We start from the raw sequence: 23,238 nt of genomic DNA, 5'->3' as shown, positions 1-23,238 counted from the left end.
TTGAACGTCACTTGGGAAATTGTGAACGTGTACAAATTAGGATTGTATTAAAGAGTAACTCATTGAAGCTAAAGTGTTTGACTGAAAATAAATTCATAATTTGGATAAAATATTTGATCAAATAAATTGTGAAAGACTTTTTAAAACTATCATGGCATTAGTTGTGGCATTGCTGGAAGCACTGGATTTATTGTCAACCAGTTACATCAAGTGTGGTGGGCAACCTTTTGGAATTACTGCATTACTCTTATGTCCCCATGAGAGTATTAAGCAGAGAAGTTCAGGATTTTGAATCAGCAATAATTTTGGTAATTTATTTCCATATCAAGTAACAAGCTTGAAGTTATGGTGTTCCTATCCCATTACTCATTTTGTTCTTCAGTGATCTATTCTGCAAGGCTAGGAACTGCAGCCAATGTATTTTTTTTATATATACAATGATTTTTCAACTTTACACCTTGGATATTAGCACTTCATCCATTGTGTGCTTGCAATGAAGGCAGTGGATAATGAGTACAGAAACTCTGTGCTCAGTACTATATATCCAGCTCCTAGAATGTCACTGCAACTCATACAGTGTTTGTTCAATGGTTGCCTTCCTTCTGCCAACCCCTCGTGCATGAACGTGCACCAATATTGCTGGTGGGTGACTAGGCAACAGTAATAATGTTGAAAGTTTGTGACGGCAATTGGGGTTTTCTTATGGTTATTACCCAACAAGGCACAATTAACTGGCACTGTCAGTCCATATTTTACCCTAATCTGCAGAGGCATATTAAAGAAAATAAAACTTTGATAACCTGCTACCTGACTATTCAGAAATCCCAATGGTTTGACACCTGGTTCACCAAAGAAATATTTGCCATGCTCACCTCGGCATGGGTTTCTGGACTCCTTTACGATCCTCAGGGCCCCAATTCTGACTTTCCTTTTCCAGTCAACCTGGGCCCTGGTTCCTGTCCTCCCTTTCAACTTGCTAGGACTCCAGTTCCCATGGTCCTTCTCAACTTCACTTGTTCAGTTGAAAATTATTTATCACATTATATAAGATCAAAATAAAGAGTGTTGAGGCATTAATAGAAATATCATCCAACAATCCAGAAAATCTGCCTCCACCAAAGTCCCAAGCGTGTAGGTTCTCTGCAGACAATGTCATTAGGCACTGATATTTGAGTTTGGGAATCTTTGTTGAATGATTCAGCATCTTTTTGTGTGGAGTCACTTATAAACAAGCCTTGCCTCTTGCTCTCACATCCTTTTTCTTGGAGGGAAAATTTCTATCAATGAGTAGCTTGACGACATCAAATATCCAGGATGTTGTACAAATCTGAACTTCCAGCTAAGTGCCTTCCCACAAAGATGTTGGATCTGTTCCAGTTCAGGTGTAACTCATCCAAGTTTTCTCATGATCCAGGAAGCTAAAGCTTTCCCTCCTGTGCCATCCCTTCAGCCACACGTTCTCTGACCTGTATACTAATACCTGACCTGTACTCAATAGCACGTGACAACAGAAATAACCCAGTGACTTTATTCTGCAAGCTAGCTTCTTAAATTCACATTGTAGGCCTTCATCCCTCAGTTGTTTCCCCTCCCACAACCTAGAATGCCCCCACAATTGTTCCGTGACATCCTTGATACTGGAACCAGGGAGGCAATACATCATGCTCTATTCATGTCTATGGCAACAGACTATTGAGTCTCCTACTACTATTGCCCTTGGATTCTTGCTCCCCTCCTGCTACTTTTGTGCAGCTGAGTCATGCACAGATGCATTCACCTCCAGTTTTTCACTAGGGAGAAATTATTTTAGAGTGAGATTTCCATGAGGTTTCTTATCTACTACATGGCTACTTATCTGCCTTGCTTCCTCTGCCTGATGGTCACCCATTGCTTCTCTGACTGCTTTACCTGCAGCTGCGGAGCGACCATCTCTAAATACGTGCTACCCACATACATTTCAGCCTGGCTGAGCACCGTAAGTGTGTCCAGTCGGCACTCAAGCTGGCCAAATTGTAGGAACGTCACCACCTGGAAGTTCCCTCCAAACCTCACACCATCCTGACTTGGAAATATCTTGCTGTTCTTTTACCATTGCTACGTCAAAATCCTGGAATACTCTCCCTGACAACATTGTAGGAAAACCCACATCTCGAGGACTGCAGCAGTTCAGGAAGGCAGCTCCCCACCACTTTCTCGGGGGCAGTTAGGTCTGGGCAATTAAATGCTGGCTCAGCCTGCGAAGCCCACATCCCTTGAACGAATGAAAGAAAAACTTCCCATGGATGTCGTCATCCAGACCGCAAGGAACACCCAAATTCCACATGCTGCATGTAGAATAAAGTGCCTGCCGTACACTTAATTTAGAAAGGGCCCCTTAAAATGTAATCTAAGCTGCTCCCACACTTCATATGAACTATAAAAAGTGCAAATACTCACTGACCATTTACCTGACTGATACCATTGTAACAGTATGTAACAAGAGGCCAGTACCAGGATCCCACAGGCTCTCCTTACCCAAGCCTCCTCACTCACTAAAGCCTGCATTCTGCGACTGTTGCATTTCAAAGGAGCTGAGGTAGGGGCAGTCGAGCAGTGATACAAAGAGGGAAATAACTGTTTTAGGTGATGATGCTGGTACATGATCATTGATGAGGTTGCAAATAGTTTGTTTTATTTGAGGGAAGAGTGATGGAGTTCGTGACTGGGAATCAAAGGTTGGGCAGGGGCCCACAGAATGGCTTTGCTTTTGGTGGACCATCCAATAATAGATGCCAGATAAATGGTATAATAATTTTAGAGACAAAGGAAATGAAAGAAGAAACAAAAAATCAGAAAATTCTTGAAATACTCACCAGGTCAGGTAACATCTGTGGAGATGGAAACAAAGTTTGTTTTTAGGTCTCAGGCAGCTGAGGGGGGATTGTGACACAAAAACAGCCTGAAATGTTAGGACAGCTGGGCATCTGGCTTGTTGCTTCTACTGTTGCTAGTTGCATTGTCTGTGGCTTAATTCATACCAAGTCTCGTTTGCTGCTCACTTCTGTGCTTGCTGGCCTATGTTGACTCCATTTAAGCAAAGCCGAGAGTTCAAAAAAATTATTGTCCTTGCTTTCAAATCAGTTAATGTATGCAGATGTGGTTGGGAGAAGAACTTTCAACTGTTGTGCCATTTGCAGGCAGAGAGCCTTTTTACACTGAAATTTCAAGGCCTTTTCGTGAGTAACTGCTATGTTGGCGTAGCAGTTAGCACGATCTCTAGCGTCTATAGAACCATAGAACAATACAGCACAATACAGGCCCTTCGGCCCACCATGTTGTGCAGATCTTTAAACGTTGCTTAAGACTATCTAACCTTTTCCTCCCACATATCCCCCTATTTAAAATCCCTCTATATGCTTATCTAACAATCTCTTGAACTTGGCCAGTGTACCTGCCTCCACCACTACCCTAGGCAGTGCATTCCATGCACCAACCACTCTCTGGGTGAAAAACCTCCCTCTGATATCTCCCTTGAACCTCCCACCCATTACTTTAAAGCCATGCCCTCTTGTATTGAGCATTGGTGCCCTGGGAAAGAGGTGCTGGCTGTCCACTCTATCTATTCCTCTTAATATTTTGTATACCTTTATCATGTATTCCCTCATCCTCCTCCTCTCCAAAGAGTAAAGCCCTAGCTCCCTTAGTCTCTCCTCATAATCCATACTCTCCAAACCAGGCAGCATCCTGGTAAATCTCTTCTGCACCCTTTCCAACACTTCCACATCCTTCCTATAATGAGGCGCATCTACAAGGGCATTAGACAAATACCTGTTGGTGCTAGGGATACTAACACCTGCAAGTTCTCCCAGTTGCACACCATCCTGACTATGAAATGTATCACCATTCCTTGTTATTCACTCAAAACCCTGGAAATCTTTGCTTGGAAGCATTGTGGATTTATCTTTACAAGAAAGAGGGCATTACATTTTGTTCATGTCAAAGAAGCCATGAGTTTTTATATGTTCTAGAGAACCTTATGAGTAGACAAAATGAACAAGATTTTATTTTGAAAACTGGTTGAATTTGGCTCACTCGGCCATCTGTCATCCATGGAGAATGAGGGTGCCTATTGCATGAATGTGCCAGGTGCATGAGAATTGCTCAAAAACAACTATATTGTACATCACACACTTAGTATTCTGTACGTAAATCTTTAAGTAACTTGCCAAACTATATGTCATCTCCTCACCCTTTTAAATAACTATGTCAGGCACAGTAGTGTAGTGGTTAGCGTCACGCTATTACAGTGCCAGCGACCCGGGTTCAATTCTGTCCGCTGTCTGTAAGGAGTTTGTACGTTCTCTCCCATGTCTGCGTGGGTTTCCTCCGGGTGCTCCGGTTTCCTCCCACATTCCAAAGACGTATGGGTTAGGAAGTTGTGGGCATGCTATGTTGGCACCAGAAGCGTGGCGACACTTGCGGGCTGCCCCCAGAACACTACACAAAGGCTGCATTTCACTGTGTGTTTCCATGTACGTGTGACTAATAAAGATACCTTATACTGCAATTCTGTATTTTGAGGCTAAAGTGTATTGATGTAAAATACAACAAAAATAATGCTCAGCATCTCATGCAGTGCCAAATCTTCAAAGAGGGTGTTGCTGCTAACCGGCCTACAACTACACTGCCCTTGTGTATTAATGTAAATAAACTAAAAATGTCTCTTCAAACTTATTTTGCTTAATACTTGAATTAAAATTCACTGTTTGAGCATGTTATAAAATTGCTTGATATTCTTAAAAATTTTTGCTAGTTGCATGAGAATTCTGGATGCATATATGTGAGTTTACTTTAAATTATTAATCCAGGAATTCAGTACTGGTGGTAATGCTCTGAAAAATGTTCCACCAAAGCTGGCCATTTCTTTCAGCCACCTCTGACAATTGCTTCAGACTTGTGTTCCCCTTTCCCAAGCTGGAGTGCACTTCAAACTTACTACTTAAACCAATGGTCCTAATTCCACTTACTTTTACTCAGTACCTATTTTTAATTGACTAAACAAGCCTTGAATTGTTTTGCTACATTAAATGCTCTATATTAATGCAAGTTGTTATTGTTGAGTTCAAAATAAGTCGATCATTTTCACTAATTATATGTTCTATTTTATATAGGGTCTTTTGAAAAGTTTATTAACGTAGTATCTGCACGAAATGCTGTAGGACATGATAAATATGGAAGGCTTATTCTGTTCCATGTTGATGGACAGACTGATGACAGGGGGTAAGCTGCATTTCTTAGCCTCTTTTTATTGTTCTTTACAGGTTAAATATTTGTTTACTGTTTTCTTTTCAAGTATTATTTCTGGCTGTAATCTATTTTTCTTATTAGAGCCCTATAATAAAAGTCACACTTTTAATTATACTCAATTCATTGTTCTACCAAGTAATAGAACTGCAGTTCAATATAATCAGAATTCAGTTATAATATAATTAGCAAATACACTTAGTAGTCTATACTAAAAATGTGACAAATTAGGAATTGCTCAATTTTCTAATAGCTTTTTAAATATAGTTGGAGAAAAATATTTTCATACAGACCGAATCGATGAACAAAAGGGCACTCACGTTGTTGGCAGTGTACTATAGACAGACAGAAGAGCAAATATATAGCAACATTTCTGAAAAGTTAATAAATAGCAGGCCTTTAAAAGCAGGGAATGTCAACTATCCTAAATATTCGGCACAACATGGTGGGCCAAAGGGCCTGTATTGTGCTGTATTGTTCTACGGTATTAACTGGGGTGGTAACACAACATAAAAAGAGCAGAATTTTTGAAACATGATCAACAGTAAGTACCAAGTCCAATGAGATGAAGCAGTGCTGCCTCACTGTTCCAGTGAGCCATGTACAAGCATGCCCTCTGGTGCTGTTGTGTGCATTTTGCACATAGTCCCAGTGACTGCATTGGTTTCCTACCACATCACAAAAAGGTACCCTTTGATAGGTTAATTGGCCACTCGAAATTGCCCCTTGTCTGTGGGTGAGTGGTAGAATCTGGGGGAGATTGAGGGGAAAATAAAATGGGATTAGTGTAAATAGGGTGCCAGCTGCTTCCATCCTGTATGACTTTACGGCTCCATGATGACCTGTGCAAAAAGAAAGGGAATGAACCTAGGCTAGAAAAAAGGTGGCAGGATGAGAGCATTTTGACCGCAGGAATCATAATTCAATTAGATTTAGCATAGTTAGTGAAAAAGATAAACACCAAGAGTAAAAGTTCTATATTGCAGTAAGGTCAAGGCCGAGATATGATTTAGCAAAAGTGCACTGGAAACAGCTTTTGAAATGTGACAGCAATGGAAAGCGTTCAAGGTGGGGATAGTGAAAGTCCTCCACCAGCCTGCCTCTGCTGTACAACACTGCCCTCCTGCAGTAAGGATCCACGGTAAGATCTTGGCAATCATATACCACTTCCCCTATCTCCAGAGCCATCTTTCAGCAAAGCTTGACATCGATGATCAATCACAGAAATGCACACCAGAGAAACAGGCCTTCCAGCCTACCTGCATGCCCTCCGTGATGTCTATCTGTGCTGATCTCATTTGCCTGCATCAGGGATTAGGCCTGTATCCCTCTAGCCTTTCCTATCCAATTACCTGTCCAAATGCCTTTATAGGCATTGTAGTTGTACCTGTCTCCACCGCCTCCTCTGGCAGCTCCTTCCCGATATTCACCATTGTCTGTGGAAAAACTTATCCCTCGTGCCCCTCAGAATGAAATTCACAGTCACCTTCAGTCTGTCAGCACAACCAATGGTTAACAGGAAAAGAGTGTTTGAACTTGTTACAAAACTCACAGTGACTCTTTCCTTGTTTGCTTCTGAGGTTTGCACTTCAGGACACCAGAAAGATGCAACCAGTGCTGTCTCCTCCTCCAAATCCACTGGATGAGTACATGAATCAACATTGGTGTCTTTTCCCAGGCCACCATTCCCAAGCCTCGAGGTTGTAATTACACTCAAGTCGGCTCCATTTGTCAGGCCACATTGTTCACGTGCCCAACATCAGGCACCCAAAGCAGAGATTGGAAATCTGGATCAAGAACAGAAAATTCAGCTAGCCCTCAGCTTGTCAAGCAGCATCAGCAGGAAAGAAACAGTAAACATTTCAGGTCAGGGACTCTTCTCACTGTTCCAGTTCTGAAGAAGACAAGTATGGGTGAAGAGAGGGGGGAGAGGTGGAGAGAAAAGAGAGAATGTCTGTGGTAAAATGCAGGCCAAGGGGGGAAAAGGGGGATTACATGTTGAACTCAATATTGTCCTAATAGCTGTAACATACCTAGATAATCGAGGGAGTGCTGAACCTCAAGCATACATTGGGCAGCATTGGAGCAATGTAGGAGGTTGAAGACGGAGGTCAGGGTGGGAGTGAGGCAGAGAATTAAAAGTGACTGGGCAAACAAAGCAAGCAAATACATTATAATTGGTGGGATACAGAAGTTTAGAAGAGCAGAATAATCCCAATGCATATCCATAGATCCCTGAAAGCGGTAGAACAAGGAGATGGGATAAATAAGGAAATATATGGGATAATGTCCTTGTATTGGCCAAAGTATGGAAAATGACATCAAGAAAATAACCTTGACCCTGTGTAAAGCACCAGTTCGACCACAGTAAGAGGACTATATACAGTTCTGGTCACCACACTACTGGAAGAATATGATTGTACTCGAGAGTGTGCAGAGGAAATTTGAGATGATGTTGCTGGGGCGAATGAATTATAGTTATGAGTAGAGTCTGGGCAACTAAGGGTTTTATTTAGAATAAAGAAGATTAAGGGGAGATTTAATTAAGGAATAAAATTATGAGAGATGCAAACATGGTGGTAAGGAAGAACTTATTTCCCTTAGCATAGGGGACAGTAATTAAGGAGCAAGTTAATATGTTGAATTATTGTGGGAAATTGAGGAAATCTTTTCTTCACTCAACATGTAGTTGATGTCTGGAACTGGCTTTTTAAAAAGCTGTTGGAGGCAGCAATCCTTACTACAATTACAAAGTATCTAGATTAGCACTTGAAGCCAAAACTTCCAAGGCTATGGATCACTGGGGTTAATCTGTGTTGTCCATTTTTTGCAGGCATGGACACAGTGGTCCTGTGCTATAAAATTCTTGATGTCCTCCATTTCCATTGTTCTTTCTGGAGGTTAGGATGTGCAGTACTTTCAACTGACGTGGAATGGCTGCAACTTCTTGTCTTGTAAAAAGGTTTTGTTTGTAGAGGTTTTCAAGTTTCAAAAAAGCTGCAGTTTTGTTCTTCCATCCACTCTTTCCTATACCAATGGATTCAAGGTCTCTAAAAATAGTTAAGGTCTGAAAAACATTGCAACAAAGCTACAGCAATGTTTCATGAACTCTCAACTGCGACAGGATATCTGAGAGGGCTGTGTTTGGTATCTGTTGGCAGGCTCCAGGGAATACTCTGAGTCAGCCATGCCATGCCTTCTTAAACTGGAGAGCTGCAAGTTGGATTTGCAAAACTACGTAAGTGCAGAAAAATAACAAACATCAGAAGTGCCCTGGTGGGGGAGTGTCAGTCATAAGGAGCCAGAAGTCCATTGAACTGTTTGTCACATGTGTGAAACTTGAGCAACTAAAGCTGTCATCAACCAGAATATAAACAGAAGCCTCTTTTAACTTTCAGATCAACTTTTCAAGACTTAAAAATTCCTTGGGTTTGTTTGACAATTGTCAAACATTATTTTGATTTAGTTAGAAATAAATGTCCTCAGTTTTGTGTTGTCATTCTTGCCTTCTTGAGAAGGTTTTACTCTTCACATTTTTTATATTGGCAGAATTATTAAAGGAAGTGTGTTTGAACCATGGACTACAAACCCTTGTATTCTTGACAAAACTGCTCAGTTTGTGCTTGCTATTCTTGCTGATGTGTTTGAAGGTTATGGCCTGGTGTTGAACAAGTTTTATTTGGATCAGTGACAAACAAATCATAAATCAGGACACGCATTTGTTAGTGTCCTCATTTTGAGATCCTTGCATCAAAAACATGCTGATAAAATTAGAAAATTTGGGCACCTCTGATGTACTTGAAAGAAATATGGGTTTGCACCTTTTGGTATTGAATTCCTTTGTTAGATGGTCCTTTAGAGCAGGAAACTTGATACATATTAGGTAATACTTCATAAATTGCATAATATTGGGTTAGACATAATCAGGATCATGTTCCATGTCCAATATCATTGGTTTGTTTTGCAATGTGGCATTTAGTTGTTTAAATGGATTTGGAAATGTTGTGTGAATTTCAACAGCAATATGTACTTAGAATGCAAATTTATTTACTTATGACTTGGCAGTGCAATCCTTTGCACAAGTCCACATCCAGGATCTTTGAAATGTTTGGAATTCATACAGGATATTTAATCATGTAGATTTCCCATGTAACCAACAGAATTCAAACAAAATAATCTCAGTAGCTATACAACACTGAATTGATACCATTTCTCATGGATAATCAACATAAACATTCAGCTAACCATTTTTGAAATGATTCTTTTATTTATGTAAATAATTAATGGTCAACGATTTCCTACTTCGGTTTTATGAGCTGGGGCCCCAACTGTTTCCTGGCTTCCACTGCAGTCTCCCTTCACTGGTGCGTTGTGATATTTGGTATTTTATTGTCTGACATCAGCAGCAGAATTAGAACCCTCCGATATGTAGGAACCAACCATTGATTTTAGCCTAGAGGTTTTAAAAACAAGCTTCCTAAAGCACAGTGTGGTTTCAGCACAGTGGTTCCTGTGGCTTAGCACATGCAATTTGTAGAGTGTGGGCTCTTGTGTGTGAAGGAGCTTTGGAGAGAAAGGAGAACTGAGCATGGCAGTATGAACACCTCAATAGTGGCATCAGCTTAAAAGTGTGACATCAGTGCAAGTCATGTAGCTGGTTGGTGGGTAGTTAGAGAGTTTTTCTTTTGATAAATCTGTTTTATAAGCTATTATTAAAAATGAGTATGACTTTTAACAATGTTGGGAGTTGGGCAAAGAAGCCAATTCTTCGTTTAGTGGTAAGTAGTTAAGGTCGTTTCTACCCACACATTTAAAATCACACAAACTGGTGGTAAGTTAATAAAAGAATAAGAAAAGGAAGGTTATTAATTGTAAAATAGTTAAGTAGTTAAGTAATACATTAGGGATGGTAGGGCAGGCGAAGGTTTCATGGATGCTGCATTTAAGAGGTCCCGCATGCCAGTATGAACTAGGGCAAACATTGTCTGCAGTAAGTGTTTCCAGCACGAGGGTCTTCAGCTCTGGGTCATTGAGCTCAAGGCCAAGCTGTAGACAGAGCTTGCATGGATACAAGGCTGAATGGCCTTCTTTTGTATCATTATGCGTATAAGATAAGCTAACTGACCATGACCCCATAGTACCAGAAGCCATTCAGGTGACTGGAGCGAATAAGAATGTAGTGGTCGTGGAGACAATGTAGTGAGACTGATAGAGTCATACAGCACAGAAACAGGCCCTTCAGCCCAGCTGGTCCATGCCAACCAAGATTCCCATCTATGCTCGTCCCATTTGCCCACATTTGGCCCATATCCCTCTAAACCTTTCCCATCCATGTATCCAGAGTATTGAGAGTGTTCTTTGTGGCAATGCTGAGGAACTTAGTGGGAGAAGAAGAATCCTGCAATTGTGGTAGGTGTAGGTACCAACAACATAGGCAGGACAAAGAAAGGTTCTGCATTGTCTTCATGAGGAGCAGGACATCAAATTAAGAAACAGAACCTAAAAAGTAATAATCTCTGAATTATTACCTGAGGCATGTGCAAATTGACATTAGGCAAATACATTTAGAGAAGTGAATTTGTGGCTGGTGTAGTAGAAGTAGGTTTTGGTTCATGAGCGGTGGCAAGTGGGGAAAGTGGGAGCTGTACCTTTGGGATATCTACACCGAACCATGCTGGGACTAGTGCTACAGTGAACCAAATGACCAGGGATGGAGAAGGGATGTTAAACTAAGTAGTAGGGGCAAGGAATTAAAGCTGAAATGATGTTGTAAATTAAAGAGTAGAGGGATATGGATGTGGAAAATGATTATTAGATTGTGACAGAAAGGATAGAAAGTAAAGATTTTAAAAGTAAATCAGTAGATTAGGCTTGAAATTTATAAATGTGGTAGAAGGACGAAACTAATGGCTCTCTGAATCCTTGAAGTATTCGAAACAAAACACATGAACTGAGAGCATAAATAGAAATAAGTATGATCTGATAGCCATTGCGGAGGCGTAGCAGCAGGATGACAGATTGGGACCTGAATATTGAAGGTACGTGACATTTAGGGAGAACTGGAAGCCAGGAAATGGTGGAGGAGTGGCTCTTCTAATTAATGATTGCTTTAGTGCAATAGGTACTGGTCTGTGTTCGGGAAAGCAGGATGCAGAAGCTGTTTGGATGGAGGTAGAAGTAATAAAGTTGTTCTACTGGTCTCCTAACAGAAACCACGTGATAGAAGATGTGTATAAAGAAAGGAATAATGGGAGTTTGTTAGAAAGGTACAGAGATAATCGTGTGGGATATTAATCTACGTACAGATGGCAAAGGCAACCTCGATGAAGAGTTCATTGTGTTATCAAGATGGCTTTTAGAGCAGTGTGTTCTCGAGCCTATGAGAGAACAGTCTGTACGAGAGGGGAATTGTTATTTCTTCAAAATACTCCAATAAATTGATCAAGAATGCTGTCGATAAAGAGGAACTGGTGGCTGTTCTATACATTGATTTCCAGAAGGCATTTGATAAAATGCTGCATTAAGGGTTATTGTTCATAATAAAAGGTCATGCTTGTAGGACGTAACATTTTAGCATGGATGGAAGATTGACTGGTTAACAGGAAATAAAGTGAAAGCATAAATGGGTCTTTAACTGATTGGAAGGTGTGATAAGTGGTATGTCAAAGGGTTCAGTGCTAGGGCCTCTACTTTTTACTAATTTTATAAATAGCTTGGATGAAAACGCCTAAATTTGTAGGTGATACAAAGATAGATTGAAAAGTACCTTGTGAAGTGGACATGTGGAAGCTACAAAGGTGTATAGATGTCCTTATTCAGTGGGCAAAGGCCTGACAATTGAGGTATAGTATGCCAAGATGTAAAGTTGCTTATTTTGGTAGGAAAAATGTTATATAAATTACTGTGAGATTGCAAAGTGAGATGCAGAGTGATCTGGCTGCCCTAGTGCATGATTCACAAGTCATGTTTGCAGATACTATAAGTAATTAGGAAAGATAATGTTGTATTTTATACCAAGGGGAATTGAATATAAAAGTAGGGAGGTTATGTTTCAGTTATATAGGGCATTTGTGAAACACCTGGAATACTACGTTCAGTATTGAAGTCCTAGGTTAAGGAAGGATGTTTATGTTTGGAAGAGTTGAGAGAATGTTTACCAGACTAATAACTGAAATGAGGTTGGACATGCTAGGCTTGTACCTTCTGAAGTTTTTTTTAAATGGGAGGAAACACTGAAACATGTAAGATCCTGAGTGATCTTGACAGGGTGGAAGCAGTTTTATGAATATTTTTAATGTAGAGTGGACATGCTAGGCTTGTACCTTCTGAAGTTTTTTTTAAATGGGAGGAAACACTGAAACATGTAAGATCCTGAGTGATCTTGACAGGGTGGAAGCAGTTTTATGAATATTTTTAATGTAGAGGCAGGTAGATGTTTGGTGAGCAAGGGATGAAAAATTGTCATCGGTGGGAGTGCAGGACAGAGGTTATAGTTACATCACACACATTAAATGGTGGAGCAGGCTTGCGAGGTCAAATGGCCTCCGCCCATTTCTGCACCTTTGATTTTGGAAATCTCTTGCCTGACATGGAAGCCGTTTTAACTCATCCCAGATATTAGTATAATTTACATTGGAAATTGGTTTATTATTGTTACATGTACCGAGGTGCAGTGAAAAAGTTTGTTTTGCATGCCATCCATACAGATCATTTCTTTACAACAGAGCATTGAGGTAGTACAAGGGAAAACAATAATTCAATGCAAAATAATGTTACAGTTAGAGAGAGAGTGCAGTGCAGGCAAGACAGTAAGGTGCAAGGCCATAACGAGGTAGATTGTTCATCTTATCGTACTAGGGGACTGATCAATAGTCTTATATCAGCAGGATAGAAGCTGTCCTTGAGCCTGGTGGTATGTGCTTTCAAACTTTTGTATCTTCTGCCCGATGGGAGGGCGGAGAAGAGACAATGTCCGGTGTGGGTGAGGTCTTTAATTATGTTGGCTGCTTTACCAAGGCAGCAGGAAGTGTGGACAGAGTCCATGGAGGGGAGGCTGGTTTCTGTGATGTGCTGGGCTGTGTCCACAACTCTCTGTAGTTTCTTGCAGTCTCTGGCAGAGCAGTTGCCATACCAAGCCAGGATGCATCCGGTTAGGATGCTTTCTATGGTGCTTTGATAAAAGTTGGTGAGTGTCAATGGGGACATGCCAAATCTCTTTAGCCTCCTGAGGAAGTAGAGGTGCCAGTGAACTTTCTTGGCCGTGGTGTCTACATGGTTGGACCAGGACAGGCTATTGGTATTATTGGACAGGCGTTGTAAATGGATAATGTCATAAAAGAATTTGTGTTGAATTAACAGCAGTTCAAATTTGTATTGCAGGCTAAATCTCTGGGAAGTTGCAACATTTTTAAAGAGCCAAGGGATTATTAATGCCATTAATTTGGATGGAGGGGGATCAGCTACTCTGATATTCAATGGATCACTTGCAAGTTACCCATCAGATCACTGGTATGTACATGTAAAGAATATTAAGTTGTGTACTAATTGAACTCATGGAAGAGAAGTTTTTTTGGGATACTTTGTACATATTTGTCGTTCATTAATTTCATCTTCCTTTGGGGCATTCTGAAATTATTAATTGTCTGGATTCTATTTTTGGCAAAAATAATTCTTCATTGGGGAGGATGGAAGTACAAAGTTTTCTGGCACATTAGAAATAATAAGTTTCCAGGTGCAATTTCTGTTTGAAATCCATAAAAGTTCATGGGGAGTTTGCCTTTCATAACGCAAATAGGTGGGCATGAAAAATTCAGCCTAGTCCAAATGAAAATCTAGTGGAAGAGTTATAAGTAAGATGCTCTGTCTACTGACAACTAAAATAAGCAACTTGAACTCCTGTGTTTTTTTTTAAATAAAAATTGATGAGTCTGATCTGCTCATTCACTATTTTCAAATGTCCCTTCAATGCCCTTCATTTAGAAATATGAACCGTTGGTTTTTGCTGACATGACATGTTTCAAGTGTCTGGGGAAGCAGTTGTGGTTTGATGTTGCTTCAGGTGAGGCTGTGAATGGTTGTGATCCTATGAAAACTATGTTGGTTCTGCTTTTAATTGTTTGCATTCTAATCACAGGATGAAAATAAATTAACCACTTCTGGTAATTTAGTTAATTTTTGGTTTTCTTACGAAGCATCCTCATGCTGGTTGTGTAACTTGTGAACACATTTATGACATGATTTTGGATTGTTCCATCATTGTTTCCTCCACACAAATTAACACATTTTGTTTACATGACCATCTAATTCAGTATTGCCTCTTGGAGGGCAGGCACGGTAGTGTAGCGGTTAGCGTAACGCTATTACAGTGCCAGTGACCCGGGTTCAATTCCGGCCGCTGTCTACAAGGAGATTGTACGTTCCCCCCGTATCTGTGTGGGTTTCCTCCGGGTGCTCTGGTTTCCTCCCACATTCCAAAGACGTACGGGTTAGGAAATCGTGGGCATGCTATGTTGGTGCCGGAAGTATGGCGACACTTGTGGGCTGCCCCCAGGACACTCTACGCAAAAAGATGCATTTCATGGTGTGCTTCGATGTACATGTAACTAATAAAGATATCTTAATTGAATATGAACAATATACGCTCCACTCAGTTCGAGTTAAGATTGACGATTGTTCAGGAGCAAGGTTTGAAACGGCTGAATCTATAACAAGAAGCATTCTCTGTTCTGAAGGCTGTGTTTTCTCCACACCACTGAAAATTGACAAAGTGCAACTGGCCTTGAACGGGGATGGTCTTTCGAACAAATAAACTAATATTGAATTACCAGTGTATATATGTGATATGTTGTTGTGTCAGGTGTATCAGTATATCCAAGAATCAGTAGATGTAAAGAAACAAGCATGTGTTAATCTTAATTTCTGCATGGTCAATATAATCAGTGGGAACTGCTGTAGTCATAATGCACGTGGAATCAGTCATGAAAATTCCTTGCCTATCAGATGGTAATGCAAAATGCTTTCCATGAAGCATGCCTTGGTTCCTCCAAACTATATTCTCAGCACCTTCAGGTAGTCAGATCTGATGGTCAATGGAACAAAGGGTTACGGCAAGTTGATCAGACCAGCTGCCAAAGGATATGGTCTTTTTTTTACTGCAATTGAGTTTGGCCCCTGAAGCCAATTCGAACTAATTACAGCTGCTCATCGATGTGGACCAATGATGAGTCTAGACGGAAGAAAATAACATCATTTATATTAGGTTTTGACCTGAGTATCTCTGCTTCCTGAAACCATCATCCCTCTCAAACCCCACATCCTTTCTGATGAACTCAACAAAAAGTTCTGTAAAGTACAAATAAAACAGCAGAGAGGGGAACCTTGCTTAACTCCAGATTTGATCAACTCCTGGTCCAAGATGATTTGTAGTGGGCTGAATCTCAAATAACAATGAGTCGGAGTACAGGAAGGAGGTAGAGAGCTTAGTGACATGGTGTCATGACAACAACCTTTCCCTCAATGTCAGCAAAACAAAAGAGCTGGTCATTGACTTCAGGAAGGGGGGCAGTGCACATAATCCTGTCTACATCAATGGTGCTGAGGTCGAGAGGGTTGAGAGCTTCAAGTTCCCAGGACTGAACATCACCAATAGCCTGTCCTGATCCAACCACGTAGACACCATGGCCAGGAAAGCTCACCAACGCCTCTACTTCCTCAGGAGGCTAAAGAAATTTGGCATGTGCCCTTTGACCCTCACCAATTTTTATCGATGCTCTATAGAAAGCATCCTATCCGGACACATCACGGCTTGGTATGGCAACTGCTCTGCCTTGGTCTGCAAGAAACTGCAGAGAGTTGTGGACACAGCCCAGCACATCATTGGAAACCAGCCTCCCCTCCTCTCCATTAACTCTGTCTACACTTCTCGCTGCCTCGGTAAAGCAGACAACATAATCAGACTCCACCCACCCCAGACATTCTCTCTTCTCCTTTCCATTGGGCAGAAGATACAAAAGCCTGAAAGCACGTACCACCAGGCTCAAGGACAGCTTCTATCCCACTGTTATAAGACTATTGAATGGTTCCCTAGTACGATTAGATGGACTCTTGATCTCCCAATCTACCTCATTTTGGCCTTGCACCTTATTGTCTGCCTGTACTGCACTTTCTCTGTAACTAATAATAAGTTCATTCTGTTATTGTTTTCCCTTGTACTACCTCAATGCACTATTGTAATAAAATGATCTGTATGGATGGCATGCAAAATAAAGTCTTTCACTGTACCTTGGTACATATGACAATAATAAACCAATTTACCAACTTAAGAGTTTAGGTGCTTGTATCTCTGACTTGAGCAAGGCCCAGAACAGACTTAATTTTATAATCTACACTAAGTCGAGAAATGGGATGCCTATTTCCTTCCTCGTTCCCCTTCAGCTTGTAGATATGGGTGAGTATGCCTGTCTTAATGGATTCTGACTTGCTGCCAGCTGGAAGCATAGTGCTGTACACTTCCAACAGGAATGGGCTGATACATTTCATATGGCTTCATCGCAGTGGGGACAAATGCAGACCAACCTCGCTGTGTTGTGTGAAATGTAAAGGAAATCTGTTCTTGACTCGACTGATCCGTCTGGTTTAGACCAGATGTATTGACACCGTGCTCCATCTCCAGGGTTGCTGAAGACATTGCAAGTTTCTGCATCTTTTACCGTCCCATTCAGGAGTGGGACATGGCGTCACGTTAGCAGATGTTTCTGACTTTCTTCCACATCAATGATACAGTTGATGTCTCTGGATAGAATGACGGGACATCAGCCACAGTAGTGGGAGCTGTTGGAAAATGGCCAACCTTTCATCCTGTAGAGCCTGGGAGTACACATTGAACCTGAGCAGAATGTCATTTCATGTTACGTCGACTGTGAGCAGACAAACACCTTGCCCCCCTCCCCAACTCATCTGACTTAAACGACGGTGAATTGTTTCCCCACAGTGGGAATGGTTACTATTGCCTCCTGGCCAGATTGATTGTGAACACTGCCAATACTTGCTGAAGTGTGGAAACTGTACTCCTGCAAAAATAGCAGGTTGGCCTTGACGATGATAAAGTAATGTCACAGAATAACACACAGTGCTTTTGACATTGCACATATAAATTGATATGATCTTTAATCTCATTTTAAATGATGAAGTATATGGTCTAAATTCACATTACAATTAGTATGCTAGTTCCAGCATGCCCACTGTGGAGAATCAAGTGGTGTCAATGGTGGAGGACCAGTTTAATTGAAACCTGAAGTTTTCTCTTGAGTAGCAGTTAAGGTCTAATTAAGCTTGTTTGCCCGTGTAATGTGTTGCTTACAGTCAGGTTGTGGATGTGCTCAGTGGGTTGGATTTTACCCAAAACTAAAAAGAGAAACTGAGCCAAATCGATGATAGGCAGAAATGGCCAGTTCTGATACAGGCAGGGAAAAAATTGGGAGTTACCTAAAGTTAGAGAATTACACACCTGAGACTTGAAGGCTGTAATGTACTTGCTTGGAAAATTGTGTGTTGTTCCTCAAGCTTGTATTGGGCCACAGACAGCAGTCAGAGTAGGAGTGGGACAGTGAATTAAAGTGTCAGGCAACCAGAAGCACGGTCACTCCGGCAGATGTTCTGGAAACTGATAGTCCAGTCTGCGTTTGGCTTCTCCAATGTAGATGAGGCCGCTCTGTGAACATCAGATGCAGTACACTAGGATGGAAGAAGTGCAAGTGAATCACTGCTTCATCTGGGAAGACTGGGGCCCTGGATGGTGGAAAGGGAGGGGGTGAAAGGACAGGTTTGGCATATTCTACACTTGCTTGGGGAAGTAATGTACCAGTGTTTGGTGGGAATGGAAGACCAAAGGAGGGAGTCACAAAGTGAGCAATCCCTTCCAAAAGCTGAGAGTGAAGGGGAAGGGAATGTGTGTCTGATGGTGGAATCTTGTCAGAGCTGGCAGAAATTGCAAAGGATGATCCATTGAATGTGGAGGCTGGCGTGGTGGAGGGTCAGGGGAACTTTGTTCTTGCTCGGTCTAGGGAGGGGTTAGAGCAGAGGTGTGGGAGGTAGATGTCATGAGGTCAAAGGGTTCTGTCCACTATGGTAGAGGGGAAGTCATGGTTCAGGAAGAAGGAAGACATTTCAGGAATGTGTGGAATGCTTCACCGTCTGAGCAAATGTGACGGAGATGGAGAAACTGGGAGAATGGGGTGGAATCCTTGCAGAAGGCTGAATGGAAGGAAGTATAGTCAAGAAAGCTGTGGAAGGTGCTGGATGTTTGCAGCTGGCCTGTCACCTGAGATGGCGACAGAGTTCAGGAAGAGTTGAGAGGGACCACGTGGAGCAGGGTGGAATCGGCAGCAAAAATGACGAAATGTTCGAGTTCTGTAACCAAAAAAAAGAACAAAAGTCGTCTGTTGCAACATGGAAAATAAAGTGGAACTGTGGATCAAGACATCTTGTTGTTGTAGAGGTCAAGTGCTTGCATGAGCTTGACTTGAACATAGCCTGAGTGGGTTCAAATTATGAAGGGAGATTTAAGTAGAAATCCATGTGGGTGAGTTGGAGTAAGAGACTTTTGCTGGAAGAAATGTGGCTGTTGAAGCAAGTTTTGGTCAACACCTTACCGGCGATTAATAGGGAAAGAGAAACTATTAAATCTGAAAAAGGCAAAAGGGAGAGGTGGAATTCCCACCAGAGAACAGAGGAGAGCTCCAGGGTCGGCATTCCTGAAAGGGAAGTAGATGAAGTAATGTCAGCTTCCTTGCCTGGGCTGAGGCTCTGATCACAGCTAGCCAGCCTGCATGGGCTGACTACACACCAATTGCGGGTCTGGCACCCAATTCTTGAAAGTATACACTTTACTCCAAGTTCTGTCCTAGCAAGCAGTTTGCAGGAGAACAGAACAAACACTTCAAGGATATCCTAAATCTCTTCAGGGAAAAAAATGTAACAGCCTCAACAACTCACAGGAATTCCTAGCCCATGTCTGCTCACACTGGGGGTGAAGCATTTGGGAAGGCACCAAGTCCTTAGAGTTCTTCTGGCAATATGTGGAGGCCACGTGCAACCAGTAGGAGGGTTGTGCAATAATCCAAGCAACTTGCCTTGTCAGTCTCCACCTGGGCCTGACGAAAGGGGAAGAATATCCAAATTACCATGAGTGGCGGTAATCACCATTACCATCATACTGATTACTTAAAAGGAAAAGTTTATATTGTTGCAGATTGTTTCGTGAGTGCGCCCTGGATGTAAGAGGTTGGGAAGAACTCCTGATCTGCTGGTGGTTAGAAGATGAGTATTTGGATATACTGTTCACTGATAGCAAATTATATCTTTAAGCTGGTGGGAAGCGATGAGGAAATCAGAGCCAAACTTGAGCTTGTTACTCAAGGTATTGCTTAATGTCTCAGAGGAGTATCTGTTAGGCTAAATTAGAAGTCCGGGGAGCCAATTAATTAGGTAGAAAGCATTTGCGCAACATTAGTTGTGATTGATGATACCAGAAAATGTTCACAATTCCCAAAAACAAAGGAACAGGGTTTCATCAACACCAGGTTGATGGTGAGCAAATGGTGTTCAAGAGTTGATGCCAAGAAGCATTGGCGTGGTGGGCAATGGCAGGGTCATTGGTTGGAATCCCGACTGGTTGCATCACCGCCTGGTATGGAGCCTCCAATGCACAGCATTGTAAGAGGCTGCAGAGGATTATGGACTCAGTCGCTCCATCACAGACACAACCCCCCCCCACCATCGAGGACGTCTTCAAGAGGCAATGCCTCAAGAAGGTGGCATCCTTCATTAAGGACCCTCACCATCCAGGACGTGCCCTCTTCTCATTAATACCATCGGGGAGGAGATACAGGAGCCTGAAGAACCAAACTCAACAACTAAGGAACAGCTTCTTCCCCTCCGCCATCAGATTTCTGAACAGTCCATGAACCCATGAACACCACTTCGTTATTCTTTTTTTTTGTACTATTTATTTATTTTTGTAATTCTTAGATTTTATGTCTTTGCTGCCGCAAAATGACATATTTCACATCATATGTCAATCATAACAATTCTGATTCTAAATCAAGGGCCCATATACAAAGGAGGCGCTGCAAAGGCCTTGGTTCAAGTGATCTTTTGGGAAGCGCTCTAAATCATCTGTGATTTTAACAAGAAATTATAGTTTTAGTTTTCAATTTCAGAGTTTAAAATTTACCTTGATTTCCTTATTAAACCCACATGAGGAAATGTTAGGAAACTACACGATAACATTTACACGTCAAAACCTATCAATGCAAACCTGAATACTATAATAGCCATTGCTACTTCAGCTAAGTTTATCACGATGCTACCTATAGGTGTAACACAAATGGATTTTTCTACACGTTTGAAAGGAATTGATCCAATTCACACTTATATATGTGTTTGTATAATAAATTACTTAATGTCCCATTCAGTTTTTGCAAACTCTTGTGTTTCTACATTGAAGACTGCCAGTCCTTAACTGTTGTGATCGGATTAGTCTGTGAATTTTTTGTAACTTATAGTAATTTTTATGTCTTGCACTGTACAACAAATTTCATGACATATGTCAGTGATAATAAACCTGATTCTGACCAGGTAATGAATTGATCTGCATGAACGGTATACAAGTTTTTCGCTGTACCTTGGTACAAGTGACAATAATAAACCAATTCCAGTTCTGAATATCTACATTAAACTGCAACCCAAATGCTGTGTTCTGTCAATTAAATAAGACCACTTAAGTCAGAAATCTTTCCTTTCACAGTTTATCTGATCCCATGTGGCGCTGCCCTCGGGCTGTTTCCACAGTCATATGTGTACATGAACCTGAATGTGTACCTGCAGACTGCAGTGGACATGGAGACTGTTTACTTGGAGATTGTCACTGCACAGGTTTTTGGTCTGGAGCATCATGTAACTTACTTAACTGTGGACCTTTAAACTGTACCATCCATGGAATCTGCTCTGAGGGTGAGTATCAACTTTTTTTAATAAAACGGAAAAAGATTAGTTATAATGTATTCAATTAAGTATTTTAATGTTAAGAATTGGCAACCAAAGGTGAAGTTTCACCACCAGCTGTATTATGAAGATTAATATTTGCAATTTGAACTTTGTTTTCAACAATTAACGTTTCTGTTTTGGTCCTCGTGCCCTTACTAACCAAGATAGCTATCTATGTAACTAGAACACCATAGCGGGGTTGCATTTCACACACAGGCTGTGATAGACAACTACAAGAAGGGAATCCTATAAACAAATGTCAATCCAGGTTATTGAATTTAGTGGCTCAATTACAATGTGGCTTTGTAAAATGTGGCTTTGGGTTCTTCCTTGTTCAATTTCCATGAAAAATAGTACACTAATAGACATCAACATTTGAAGACTGAGTTTAACAAACTCAGCACAATTGTGAATTCCCCCTCTTCTATCTGTATATTTAAAGGATTCAAAATGAACCCACGTTGAGATCTTTTTCTCCTTTGATCCTTCAGCTGCATTGGAAAAGCTTGTTAATTGATTCTTTAATTTTGTATACAAAATACTTCCTCATGATTGTGTACAAAGGTTTTTTCTTACTTTGTTCAATTCATAAGTTGCAAGAATTTGTTTTCAACTTTTTTTTAATTGATAGGATTTTAAAAATTCTAACATTCAAAAATGCTGCAGAGGTTATATGAACAAATGTTGAACTCGTTGGTTAGAATTACCCAGATGGTTAAAACTCAACGCTTAGAATTCCTTTCTAGCTATTTTCTTCATGTGCCCCCCCCAGCCCCCACCCTCCACCCATAAGATTCTCCAATCTGATGGAGCTTAAAATCGGTTGACTATTTCTTATGCTTTATTTTCGTGCCCTGATCAATCCTGCTTCCTTTGAGGGTGAGAGTGCTGGAGCAGTGGGGATGAGGGCTGAATGGAGAAAGCAAAATCTGTAGGGATAAAGTGGGAGAATTGACGGCATCTGTATCGATCCATTTTGGATTTTAGGTCTTTGATACTTAACCAAAAGTGAACAAAATTCTTTAAGAAATGGTGTTACTAGTTGGTTTTCTCTTCCTCTTCAAGTGCAGTACTTTATGACACATGAACTACTTCCAAAGAACTGCAATTTTATCATTGCATGCGAGTGCAAAGGGCAAGGCTGATGTTTTCACAAATGTATTCAGCCAGAAGTGCCAAGTAGACTATTTATCATCCCCATGATCACAGAAACCAGTCTTCAGCTGATGGCTGCAAATGGTGACAGGAAATGGCCGAGTGCATTGGTTGCAGCAAACACTATGGGACCAGGCAATATCCCTACTGTGTTTCTGAAGACCTGAATTATATCAGAACAGCCATTCCAAGCTATTCCAGTACATTTCCAGGGCTAGCATTCATCTAACCATGTGGAAAATTGCCCAAGTAAGTCCTATTTACAGAAAGTAGGACTAATCCAGTGCAGCTAATTACCACCCAACCAGTCTACTCTCAGTCATCAAACTAACTGCCGAAGATGTCACTGACAATATGATGCAAGTGGCACTTGCAAGAAAACTTGCCCATTGATGTCCATGTTGGGCTTTGCACAGATCATTCAGCTCCTGACTTCATTGCAGCCTTCGTCCAAACATAGGTGAAAGAGGTGAGAGTAACTTGTCATTCAAAGCAGCATTTGATTGAGCGTAGCATCAAGGCACCCTGGTAAAGCTGAAGTCAAAGGGAATAACACTGAACTGTTTGGAATATTGTTTGCACAAGGCAAGATGATTATGTTGGTGGCTGTCAGTCATCTCAGTGGAGGTTCCTTGGGTTAGTATGCTAGATCCAAATATCTAACTGCCTTGCCTCCTTTCCTTCATAAAATCAGAAGTGGGGATGTTCACTGATGATTGTGCTACACACAATTTAATTTGCTGCAACTCAGCAAAT

At 41.2% G+C, this 23,238-nt stretch overlaps 1 protein-coding gene across 2 annotated transcripts in view; it reads left to right on the top strand.

Annotated features, from left to right (window-relative positions):
* Positions 1–23,238, top strand: part of nagpa (N-acetylglucosamine-1-phosphodiester alpha-N-acetylglucosaminidase) — a 52,866-nt gene that overhangs the window by 11,274 nt on the left and 18,354 nt on the right. Inside the window, exons 4-6 of one of the 2 annotated variants that reach the window (XM_052022916.1) lie at positions 5,151–5,259; positions 13,663–13,791; positions 21,089–21,294. In XM_052022916.1, the coding sequence (XP_051878876.1) occupies positions 5,151–5,259; positions 13,663–13,791; positions 21,089–21,294 (444 nt within the window). The remainder of the gene's footprint in view (positions 1–5,150; positions 5,260–13,662; positions 13,792–21,088; positions 21,295–23,238) is intronic. The other variant, XM_052022917.1, reaches the window with a different exon arrangement.

The sequence above is a fragment of the Pristis pectinata genome, chromosome 9 (assembly GCF_009764475.1).
Source record: "Pristis pectinata isolate sPriPec2 chromosome 9, sPriPec2.1.pri, whole genome shotgun sequence".
NCBI classification, from domain to species: Eukaryota; Metazoa; Chordata; class Chondrichthyes; order Rhinopristiformes; family Pristidae; genus Pristis; species Pristis pectinata.
The sequence above is the reverse complement of the archived record's forward strand: the minus strand, read 5'-3'. Positions and strand labels throughout refer to the sequence as shown.